Below are 12,832 nucleotides of genomic sequence, written 5' to 3' on the forward strand. Positions count from 1 at the left end.
ATGGCAACCTGGATTTCAGCCAGGGAGCAGTCCTGAATTGGGTTTAAATACCTTTTAATGGAAAGGGACAATATATTTTAGTATCATTTATCCTAGCTGCTAGTTAATGTAGATATATTGTAATGCACAAGTTCAGATTTTGGATCTTCACTCACTTTGTCCAATAAATGTTTTTATTAAGCAGAATGAAGCTGGCAATTTCCAGATTTCACTGAGTTTAGTAGTGTACCTTTTAATACTGACTGAGAAGGACTGTATTTTTCAGGCAAGAATGCACCTGCATTTACAATCATTTCTCAGTGCAGACTCGTGGACTAAAGAGAGAGTCAGACATTTAACACAGCTCTTATCTCTTGAAAAGCTCCCCAGCTGCCCGTAAGAGGGGCAGACCCCCCTGCTGAGGGCACAGGGTCCAGATGCTGGTCAGGCAGTCAGTCCCTCCCTTTGGCAGGATTGTACACTCTTGTTAACACATTGCCAGACATGGAACAGATCCATCTTGCAGTTTGGGTGTCTTCATGCAAAACACTGTGCTCTGGAACGGCTGGTTTATCTCATTTCCACCAATATTGTTGAGACAAATGCTGAAACGAGTTTGTGTTGGTTATTTCAGTCTGTGCTTATACAAGTGGTCTCAGCACCCAAGACAAGAGGATTCCAGAAAGCAGGATCTTCTCAGAGTTTACTTTCTTGAAGGAAAGGTATTTTGAAGCTCTCATAATGCAAACATCGTAGCATACAGTAGATCCTTGAAATTCAACTGCATCTGTATCACAACCACAGGAGCTTGAGTCTCTGTGCAATCCACTACAAATTAAAGCAGATCTCTTTCTGGAGCACTTACCTCCTGCTCACACCCTTGTGTCCACCGCATACATTTTAGAGGTGGCTGTCTGCGAGGATGGCGAATGCACGTTTGTTATGAAGGTGGCAACTGAGGAATAGCCTTTCCTCAAGGAGTAGGCAGAATGGAATCTTCCAGAACTGTTCTCTGTGAGGCACAGGGAGAGAAATAGGAACTGCTAATGAGTGCTTGGTGACTTTCAGCTGCAAAGTTTCGTTATTCAGGGAAAGCAGCACTCCAAGGTGTGATATAACAACAACAACACACTTTATGTCATCCTTACACCTCAGTTCCCACATGAAGACCTTGATGTTCTTTCTGGAGCTGCCTAAGACTATTCCCATTTTACAGCTGAAAATACCACCCCTGGAGATGAGCAACCATGCCAAAGGACTTTCCCCACCCCGTAGCACACCCTGAGCAATGGCTCTGTCCCTGAGCTGTGCCTCAACCATGCTTACTTACCTCTGAAGAGATACATGCAGCAGGTGAGCAGGGACCCGGACAAGAAGCAGCCAAGTGACCCCGCCATGCCAAGCCAGCAGGACCAACCAAACTTGTACTGGATGCCCAGGAAGATGTTGTGGAAGAGCAGGGAGGAGCGCTCCACGTAGACATCCACGGCGTACCACACGGAGCCCGTGATGCCAGGGAGACCTGCAGAGAGGGGCCACACTCACAGCCATGGGGGATTAGACAGCTGCAGGGTGGGAAGACCTTCCTGGGACAGCAGGTTTTGGCCCCTGTCCCTGCTTGGTGGATTCACCCTGGCTCCTGCTGATATCCCGTGCTGCCAGGCAGAGGCTGCACCTCTTGGCTCAGCACTCACACACACTTCCAGCACACTGGCAGCACTCAGGTTTCTGCAGCAAAAGGCAGGAAACTCCTCCCATCTCAGCTGCTTGTAAAGTTGTCTCCAGAATTCAATTTTCTGATTTTTTTTTTCTGATTTTCAGAACTTTCATGATGTACTTTTCAGACAAACTTTGAGAAGTGAATTGGAAGATGTTTCAAAGACCCTTTTGATGTGTTTTACATGTGCCCCCAGTGGCTGGGGTGAGTTATTAAATCTGCTTAGACTGAAGAAGAGGTATCTGCTTGATATTGGCATAAAGTCAAATTATATTATTTGGTACCTAGTCGGCTATTTTCATGTTTAAAATTCTTCCACTGGCTGTAACAGCAAAGCACCTTGCCAGTTGGGTATTTATCACCTAGAAGGGACAGACATGTTATTATCCTTTTATTAGAGATCAGCTGCAGAGATTTTGGGTGAAGTGACTTGCCCAAGATCACACAATCTGTGGCAGAGCCAGGAACCAAACCAGGATGCCAGGACTTTCTAGTCTTTCAGCAATTGGTGTAGAGACCTACAGCAAGATCTCTTTGCTGTATCAACAACCTTAACTGCTCCACAGTGAAACAGCAATAACTGGAAGTCAGTCAATTCAAAGCCAACTCACCTGGTCAAAACATGAACTGAAAGCAGATAAACTCAACTACATGCTGTTTGAGGCAGGTGGTGAACAGAAGAAGCTGCATTACACAAATAAATCAAATAAAGATCCTTCCCCCTACAGAAAATCACCAGCCAAAATAAAAGAAGGCTTTTAATGCTTCCCCACTTTGCTAAAGGGTGTCCTACAGAATGGGAACATGGTGAGGAAATACCTGCAAGGAGCAACATAACCCCAGCCACCAGGCAGATGCGCAGCTTGATGAGCGGCTCATCGGGAAGGAATTTCACACAGTCCAGTCCCAGGACCAGGAAGAGAAATCCAAATCCTGACAGGAGGTCTGCTGTTATCATCATGGCTCGGGTCAGCACCAGCTTCACTGCAGGACAAAAGCAGATCATTCCAGTGCACAAGGAATGGAAATGTGGGCAGGGAATGGGGTCAGATCCCACGGGAACATTTTATTTTCTGGTGTTCAGCTTTTTTCAGCTTTCCCTGGGAGTAATACCTGACTGAGAAAAGAAACATGCCTCTAATTATCTGTCACTGAGTGGAACAGATACTCTTAGTCTGCATTCAAGTGTCCCCACCACTTGCAGAAACATCTCTGACTCTTACATACCAGAATGCTCGGCGTAGATGGAGTCGTACTCATCACAAGTTTGGATCCCATCAAAAACGTTTGTGACACATTCCCACCACAGGCCACGGCATTTTGTACTCACCTGTGGATTGAGAGGACAAAAAGGACCATAGGTTAAAATATCCACCAATGCAGCAGGTGGTTGTCTTAGCCCTTCAACAGAAATCCTGGTCCAGTTACAATGATGGTAAACCAGAATGTTTAGCTTGAAGAGAAAAAGTAGAAATATGCAGGGAAAGGACAATGTTTTCTATGTACCTACTAATGCTTTTACATTAGAGCAAAAGAATTCAGACTAGACATTAGGGAAAAAAGCCTTGCCTAGTAAGGATACAAATTTTTAAGGAAATTTCTGAGAGGAGCTGGGGGGTGGCTGACCAGAAAGATCTAAGAGCAGGTTTGCTCACTCATTGCCAAATTCTTGTCTAGGCTGAGCTGGGCAGGGCCATGGACCAGACAACCCGAGATTTTGCTGCATGTGCTCCCCTTCCTTACCCCATCCTCCTGATGGCTAAGGAGCAGCTCAGAGAGTGGGAGAGGAGTGCAGAGCAGTCTGGATGTGAGCCCGGGGAGGGCTGCCCCTAAATGACTCAGCTGTAAACACTGGCTGGAAAACCAGAGGCAGCCGGTGCTGATCCCGGCCCTGGGGGTGCTGATCCCGGCCCTGGGGCTCCCTCTGTGCTGCCAGCCCTGGGACCACGCGTGCCCAAGCCACAGTCATCACTGAGACACGCAGACTGGGCCAGGCCAGGCAGCAGCATCGTGGTTAATCGTCTGTCCTCCAGCCCTAGATACCATTCCCAGCCAGGCCTTCCATAAATCACTTTAATACGGGAGGCGTTTCCATTACCAATGCAAATATGGCAACAAGCACCTTTAAAATATTCCTGGAATTGCTCATAGGAGGAGCAGAGTTAATGTCGGTGCAGCCTTGGACTCCAGCCCGCCCACTTCTGCCAGCGACACCCGCTGCAGTTAATGGAAAGAGAAACTCTTCCAGCAAATGAGCTTCACGCAGGGGAAGGGGACCAGGCTTGCTTGGATGATGCAATAAATTCATTTTTCTTGCACTGTGTAAATCACAAAGCAGATAATAACATATCTCGGGCACATAATAAAGTCTTATTCAGGATGTACTGAGGTCTGTAGCCAACTGTAATATTTTCTCCACAACACAATGTCTGAGCCAAGCTGTGCACCTCCTCTGTGATAGTGCTGTCTGGATCAAAGGGGAGGAAAAATGACTTGCTGCTTCAGACTGGCAGAAGAGATGCTATTTATATTTGAATGAAAATAATCTACATGTTTTGTTTCATGAAGATGAGAAGTGCTTAATGTTTCTGAGAATTTCAGGGCATATTTAATGAAAAATATGATGAAAAATGAGAAGCAGTGATGGAAAAAACTAATTTCATTGATTCTGTGCTTTTCAAGAGAACAGAGTCTCGTAAAACAATTTGCTATGTTTACATTCAATGTATTTTTACCGTGGCCCTCTTAATGCAGTTGCAGGTCCTCTTCTGTCTTAACTCACCACTGTTCAGGCTGTGCTTGAAATTAGCATATTTTTATTAAATTACATTTTATTCCACTTGTGTTTATATAATTTCTCTTTCCTCCCAAACCACCATAGGCTTATTTATACTACTCTGCATTCAGCTAATCATGTCACTTACTTCCTCACTTGCTGATATTATTACTGTTTTTTAAATCTTACAAGCAGCATCTACATCTAAATTATTTATAAGGAGACTAACAGGATTCCAGGCTTTATCACCCTTCAAGCAAAACAGAGGTCTTAAGCACAACAGTTATGGTCTAGCTTGTGAAATAACCCCCTTCCCAGACTAATAAAAACTTGTTTAATATTTTTTGTTTCTTGGGATGTTTCAGTTGTCACTACTCCTGGGCAAAGCAAGAGCCAGCCCATCTCCACACAGCGTGTGTGCAGCCAGGGATAATTGTCCCATTGCCTGGTGCGGGAGGGATAGGAACAGGTGTCACTGTGGGGACCTGTGGCTGCCCTCAGCTGCTGCTGAGCTATTCTGGATTCTGCTGCCAAGGGCCAACACTTGCTCCCCTCTGCTTTGTGCACAGTTGATCCTTTTGGTTGTTAATCTGCTCCCAAGCCACCCTTGAGCATCTTCCCTTGTGCTGACAGCACAGACCCTCAGGCACACGGGAACTCGCTGCTGTAAAGGAGACAGGGGTCAGGGCATGGGGCACCATGTGGGGACATGGATTTCCCCATCCATGGCTGGACTCCTGCACATGTTGGTAGCACTAATTCCCCATCACCTCTCTCCCCCTACAGCAGATGTGCTCCAGCTTCCCTGGGCCCAGCTGAGGACTCCCAGAGCAGCCAAAATCACAGCCATGCTCCTCATCCTCCACTCAGATTACAAAACACGACCTGCTTTCCCTAACACAAGTATGCATGTAAAACATGAACTGCATAATGAGTGTAATACATATAATTATACCCTATTCATAATGTATAATTAATATTAAAATAATTCTCATACAGAAAAAAAGGAAAATTACAGAACAAGCGCACGCTTCTCCTTCTGGGGAAAGCGGAGAAGACAAACACGTAAGTGATGTTAGTCACAGTGTTTTACCGCACTCTGAGAAGGTGCCAGCAGACAATGATTACAAGCCCAGCTTGAGTGTAAAACAGGCAGCATTTAACAGTAGTGGAGGTATTTATAATCCACTTGCAGCAGGGAGGGACTGTCTACACAATACAGTCCTCGTTGAGAAGCAGATTATGGGCTTTTTCCACTACAAACTACCGCAAAAATGGACCCAGCCCTGTCTTGATGCTTCACAGGGAGTCACTAACTTGAATAACTTTCTGTAACCTGTTGTTTCTCAAGGGAGGTGAGGGGCTGTGAGAGCTGAGACAGGCCCCTGCAGCCTATCTGAAGGTGGCTGCTCCGGCCTCTTCTTCCTGGGACGCTCCTCTCCACTGGGACCACAGTGAGGGCTTCATCCTCCCCAGCTGTAGAGGGCCAGGGTCAAAGTCAAGCAACCAGCCTGAATCCAGCAGCTGCTGAAGGATGGAGCTCCCTTCTTCTGGAGCCAAAGTTGCCTAACTTACCCTTTTTCCATCTGAAAACAGGAGTCACTGCGGACTCTAGCCTTTCTAGCCGTGGACATTCCCTATTTAGAGAGGCAGTGAGTCATTGGGTCATTAAGATCAGTGGTCAGGTATTAAGGCTGGGGGCGCTTTGCTCCATTATTTAGTATTCACACTCAGAGCCGGAATGTGAGAATAGTGGCTGCTAATGACCAAACTGGGTGTTAATGGAGCACTTCGGACAGCCCATCGCAGGTGCCTTTGCCCAGGAAGACAAGGTTACACAGCCTCAGGTAACGGACCAGCTCTTTGCTGCTCACTCTGCTCAGGAGCTGGGCTTCTCTCATCTGGTTTTCCCCACAACTGGACTCCCTTGGCTCATCTGAGTATACTGATACTTTCATCTGAGTACTTTCTGATAGGAATCTGAAATATCTCCCAAATGAAGAGTCAGATCCTATCCAGCACCACTGGGTGCACTCTATTTCTCCTAAAAAGCAGCTCACTGAGCAGACATGCTGACCGCCAGGAGCTGCACTGCATTGGATCATCACCTTGGCACTTACATCCACCTTTCAGGGTTTCTGACAGTCAGACTGTCAGGATTTCTTGTAGCGTAGGGAAAAAAGTTTTTCTTGTAATTAGTTTTATCCTTCTTTCCTTGGAAAATTCACCCCTTCACGTGCAGGAGCTAAATGCTGCAGGGCAACCACTGAGTGCAGAGGAGCTTATGGTTTCATATGCTGGATAGCAGATAGAAAGTTTCCTCCTGATACATTCAGCCAAACTTTCTGTCCTGGAAGGTGTTTCACCTTCACTGCCTAAACGATCCAGTTTGCCAGAGAGCAGATTCCTACACTGTGGACCTGCAGCTTAAATGTACAGAAATTAATGGCTGTGCTGGGAAGAAAATTACAAATTCACAGTACTGAGTGCTGAAGAAACAGTGATGATTTTGGACCTGGAGTCTTTGGGGCACACCTTGCCTGTAAGCAGCAATCTGCTCCCTTGTTTGCAATTACCTTTTGCCAATATCTTTCTCTAATAAAAGACTGCTACTGTCCACATGAGTTCCAGGAGATATTGAGTCCCCATGCTCCCCTTAAATTTCTGGTAGCCCTGTAGCTCAATGGCTGGCCAGAAAAATACTTGAGGAGAACAGTTGTACATGCTGGATGTCTCCACCAAGAAGGCTGAACTACAGAACTAGAGACATCTTCAAAATATCCATGCAGTTGGAGGTACAGGATAACTATTCTCAAGTTCATGCACATGTAAAACTATAGCCTGTAGATCTTTCCTGAACTTATTAAGTAAGAGCACAATCTGGATAAAAAAGTCTGGCAAAGAGAATTTCACAAAACACCACTTTTCTCCTGCTCTTGCCACAGTAATTATTTTCATTCTCATCCACTTTCATCCAGCACAACAAGGAGAAAGAACATGAGAGTGGAGTGGAGCAATGACACCAGGAACAAACTCTCTCTAGCACACATTGGTTTTGGTGATCAGACTCTCCTCACCCCAGTCTTACCTCCAGGGAGTCATCAGCATTCACCATCCAGCAGTCTGTCCAGGTAGATATTATCAAAAACGCAGCAGAGAAAAAAGCACAAAAGAAGCCCACATATTGGAGGAAAAACTTCATGGCAGCAGGTGCTCAGCACATCCAGGGGAGTGCAAACAACAGTGCCCAGCCTTGTTCCCTAAGCCAGGGCAGAGACAGAGTGTCAGTGTGCCAGAGGCCCAGCAGTGACCATGAAGAGCAGCAGGACCTCCTCTCTTGTGCAGATGCCATCTGGTGTGATGGCTGCAGGGCAGTGCTCACTGCCAGGGGTCAGGAGGAGGGTGAGAGCGCCCACGGGAGCTGCTGCAGCCAATCCGCCCTGCCCTGCTGTGGCTCCTGTCATGCCTGACTGAAATGGGGCTGTGCAGAAGGGACAGGTAACTGCAGCCCTGGCTGCCAGGGGAGGCAGATATCATGGCAGGTTTTGTCAAAATAGGCATTAGAAAATAGAATCGAAACTTGTTCTCCAGGGCAGAAGTCTTGAGCCTTGCTGAGGGATACAGAGAGGAGCTCTCATGTGCACACACACATTTATTCTTGTTCAATTATTTATGCTTTACCAGGGAGCAATTATTAAGTGTCTTGGTGTAGATCCCAGGCCACTTGGTTGTTACCCTGTTGGTCTCTGGTGCAGTGATGATCTAGTTCAATACAGAAATGTCACCAGGGAGGAAAAGGAAAAGACAGCACTCATGGGCCTTCAGAGCAAACATCCACCCCCATCCCAGACACAGAACTCTACATTCTGAATTTAAGTCAAACTTCGATACCTCTCATGCCTAGGCCTCAATTTGTTCATGGCATGAGTACACCTTCCATGTGGAAATCTTGAAGTTTTCAGACTAGTGCCAGTCTGGAGGATTTCAGTTGGTTGGAATTTCCCTACTTGCTTACTCTGACTGCAAACTTCTGTTTTCCTGCCGGGCTCTGCAGGTGAGCAGGGGTCACACAGGCTGCCAGGGGCAGGGCCTGTGTGAGAGGCTTCTCAGTGTCTCCTCTCGTGCGGTGCTGAGAAAGCCATCAGGGCTCCAGAGCATCTTTCAGGAGAACCAAAGGGGAATGCAGCTAGAAATTGCTCCCACTCCAAAGGTACAAAAGCACAGAAACCATCATATCCCAAATGATCAATATTTTTGAATATGAAGAGAAGCAGTAACAGGCTGAAGAGCTGCCTTGAATGGACAAATATTCAACACAGGGCAGAGGAGCAGACTCGTGGTCTCGTTCAGCTTTGCTTCCAGCTGCTTGCCCAAGCTGGCGGTGTCTGTCATCTGAGCTGCCACCTCCAGATGGAGCCAAGCGGCACCTTTACAGCACTGCTCAAAGCTTCTGCTTCTCCGGGGTTCCCCTTCAAATACCACAGCAATGAGAAGTTTATTCTCACAACAGATAACCCGTATAATTCCAATCATAACCTCATGAGACAGTTTTGCCGACAGAGATCACAACTTTTACCCTCGATGCCAGGCTTACTCCACTCCTCAGACGTCACCTTGTGGAATAGGTCCTCAGCACATGCTTTGGGAGGCTTAAGTGTCGAACAAAAGTCCCAGGTCATAAAGCCAGGGTATGCAGGAGGCTCTGCTGCTTCAACTTTCTGCTTTCTGTTTCCTAATTCCATTTGCAGAAGCTGACAAGTGAGAAACTTTTCTTCTTCCATCTTTCCCAGATGCAGGTCCCGATGTGGTTATGTGGAAATGATGCTTTCTGCTGAGTTTTCTGGGATCCAAATGTCTGGATAAGTCAAAGAAACCTTCATGATTTTCACTTCATGGCTGTGATAAAGGTAGTTTTGTGTTTTCAACAGTCCTGACCCATGGGGACATGGCAGTGACCACACAAGTCCCATAAAGGATCATGACTCTCATCAGCACATACATGTATGTAGATTGCATTTGTCTGAGACAGGTATGAAAACACACATCATCTTCCTGTACTTGCATTGTTCTGAGCTCATTAACCTCTCTCTGCACCCATTTTTAAAAAGCATCCTAGTCAGTTGTTATTACTGGCAACTCAGGAAAAACAGTGTGGTGAGCCAGAAAAGGCCTGAAAAATCTGAGACAGCCTTCCCACAATCAGCATTAAGTCCTTAGCAGTGTCAAGACCAGAGCTTGACAGCAACAGAGCCTGGATTAACCAGGAAATGTATTATAGCCATATGAAATGTATTATAGCCATATGAAATGTATTATAGCCATTGCCTTCTCCTTCTGTCCTGTACCCAAATGCAAGCCACTTTCAGAGAGGATAAGCCCAGTGGAAAGAATGGGGACATTTTCTCTTATTTGGTGTATGGTGGAAGTGTCTCTATACAAGCATGACAGAGGTAGGAAGTGAAAATCTCCCATGATAATAGCCAGAGAGGTGTTTCTAAGCTTGTGTGATGGGCACATCATACTCTGTTCTTCCAGCCCAGCCGATGAAATGCCCATGGATGTCAGACCAAGAGGCAAACTCCACTGAGGGGGAGAGGCAGCATGTGAGGCACCAGTGCTGCCTGTGCTTCACTCCATCTCCCCCCAGCTGTTATTGTAGTCCTGGTGATGTCTTGTTTATTTTCCGCATGCCCAGCAATGTGCTGCTGTCCCAGCTCCTTCCACATCCCCGTGTTTACCTTCCCTGCAGGGCAGGGCAGGTGAGTGACCCTTCCTGGAGCAGGATGCCAGTGCTTCCCTGACCATGAGTCACTGGGGGCAGGAAGTGGCTCCAGCCATTTGCATCTAGCTTGGGGCTCTGGAGCATCCTGGCCTGGACAGCAGAGCAGGTCAGGATCCTCCAGTTTTCCCTGGTGTGAGGCTGCTCCAGAGTGTGCAAAACACAATGAAGGTGGCTCGTGGCTTTTCACCTGGTGGAGAGACCAATCCAATATCTGGTCCCTCTTTAGGTCTGTGTCTTCAAACACAGCCATAGAATCTGCTGTAGTTACTAGAAAGAATATTCTTTATTTAGTAGAAAATGGCAATGTATATGTTTAATATTCTTTATTTAGAACAAGTCAGCATCTTCTTGAAGCAAAGTCTGTAGCAGTTTCTCATCATGGTCTGCTTTCCTAAGTTGCATGACAGATGTCCTCTCAGCTTCAGAAAACAGCTCTCCCAAAATAACCTCCCAAGATGCCTTTGTATAGCCCAAAACCTGGCTGACATGATGCAGGATAGCTTTCCAGTGAATTTTTAGGCTGTAGTACATATGCTATCTGTGCTTTGACACTAACAAAAGCATTAGGATATCCTAATATTTGATTGTCAAAGCTTGGCCTTGTCGGGCTCTCACTCTGTGTGGTATCAATGCAGCAAAACATTGCTAATGTAGGAGTTTTATCACCTTGACTACACTCAGTCCCAGCTCAGGGACAAATGCACCATGGGTCGATTGCTTTTATTACTCATTAACACAAGGTGGTCTGTGCTCTCCCTTAAAGCCAAGCTATTTTATGTTAGAGAAAGAGAAGTTACTGCCAGTCTTGGGAAGTGGTTGCCACCAGTCTACTGACAAAACCATTTTTGCAGCACCACCCCCCTGAGGTTGCAGTCCCGTGAGCACAGAAGGGTGGTGTTCTGCCTTTACTTCCTCAGTGTCTAATACACAGTGAGCAGAGGGCCTGGAGCAAGAAGGAAGTGGTGATGCTGTGCATCCATGCATGGAATACAGACCTCTCTGCAAACAGGCAGCACCTGTGACGTGACTTGTGCTCAGGGCTTGTCCAGCAGGAAGGGCTCAGGAGTCAGAGGTGATGGACAGCTTTGGAAGGGGTTTCCCTAAGAGTCCTTCTGCTCCATGGGCTTGTCTGCCCAACCCTTCCCATTCCTCCCTCCTGGCTGTACCGCCTCCATTTTCCTCCATTTTCCTGCTTCACACACTTCCATCATGGCCTCTGAGTGTGTTCAGCTCCAGAGCAGTGCTCCTGGGATGTGAGATGTGTACACAAATAAATTACAGAGCAGTGTGTAATGTACCCCTTCAGCCATGCTCACACAGTCACAAAACCTTGGGATTTAGCTTGGCTTTAGCTCAGTAACCCCAAGGAAAATAGTAAGACTTCTGAGCAGCCTATGATTTTTCAAGCAGGTAATACATAAAATTAAAGGAAAACAGGAAAGCAAAGGCATGTTCTGGTAGATGAGAGCTTAAAGGATTGGTAAGTAAAAACTGTGCTTGTACGTGCGTGGTTGTGTGTGTCTGTATATTATACACACAGATATGATGCTTGCATACACTCCTTTAAAACAGCTTTTTTAGTCACTACAAAGCAATAAATGCTAAAACAAGCATTTCATTACAGTCTTTTCAGGTTCTCAAAGTACCATCTTCTCCTCAGTACAATAAATTTAGTTTTATGGCTGCCTATGAAATCCCACACCTGAGAAACACATCATCTCAATGATGTATTGCTAACCCCACTTTAGAGCTGGGGAAAACCAGGCCCTGATTAAGTGCCCATAGATGGAGAGCGAGGAGTCCCGCTCCCCTTTAGCGCCGGGGCAGGACTCCCTGCCCGGGCGTGGTGAGATCCCTATCGGTGAGAACGTGTGTGACCGCTCGGCTTTCCCGGGAGCCGCCGCAGAATACGCGCTGCCCTCGCTACATACCAGCTGCACGCAGGTGTGTTTTGGCAGAGGAGCTGGGTAGTGGATCGGACACACCTTTTCTCGGCATGCCACAAGTTCCAGTGCACAGCCCTCGTCCCCAGGCACCCCGGGGGCTGTTGATGCCCTGCCACGTCTCTGCGGAGTCATCCTCACCCAAGCGTGCCTTTCCCAGCATGAGCCTGAACTTTCCCGTGCGCTGATACCAGGGTGATTAAACGCAAGTGAAGCACAACCTCCGTGCCACTGCTAGCAATCGTGCGAGAAGGGGAGGGAGAGCAGCGTGGGCATTTAGCACTCTCCAGAGTCCAGAGAAAAGCACAGGAGAAAGGAGCCGCGGTGCAAGGGCTCTGTGTCGTGTCCTGCTCCTCAGGGACACCTTAGCGCAGGGGAGGGGCCGTAGATGAGCCTGGCCCTGCAGTGCTCTCCTGGCTGGAATCCAGCCCCCCCTGTGACTCACTTCACAGGAAACATCCGCTTCAGACCTCTGTGCCTCTCGCTGATACTCACCAACCTGCTTATCAGAGTGACGAAAGACCCTCTAGGAGACTCATCGAGAAAGGGATGAAAGTAACTAGGGGGTTAGAAATGCACAGTTTGGTAACAGGATGTTTGGCCTGCTGTAAAAAGCCCAGGAGGACCAGAGCTGA

The 12,832-nt window shown here is 47.1% G+C and overlaps 1 protein-coding gene across 1 annotated transcript; it reads right to left on the reverse strand.

Annotated features, from left to right (window-relative positions):
• Positions 1–296: 296 nt before the first annotated feature.
• CLDN16 (claudin 16) lies at positions 297–7,677 on the reverse strand. The gene is made up of 5 exons (XM_005484917.4): positions 7,561–7,677; positions 2,924–3,026; positions 2,516–2,680; positions 1,310–1,501; positions 297–991 (listed from the first exon to the last, which is right to left on the reverse strand). The coding sequence occupies exons 1-5, from the start codon at positions 7,672–7,674 to the stop codon at positions 852–854; spliced, it is 714 nt and encodes a 237-aa protein (XP_005484974.2). The 5' UTR covers positions 7,675–7,677; the 3' UTR covers positions 297–851.
• Positions 7,678–12,832: the final 5,155 nt, after the last annotated feature.

This window comes from Zonotrichia albicollis, chromosome 9, assembly GCF_047830755.1.
Source record: "Zonotrichia albicollis isolate bZonAlb1 chromosome 9, bZonAlb1.hap1, whole genome shotgun sequence".
In the NCBI taxonomy this organism is placed as follows: Eukaryota; Metazoa; Chordata; class Aves; order Passeriformes; family Passerellidae; genus Zonotrichia; species Zonotrichia albicollis.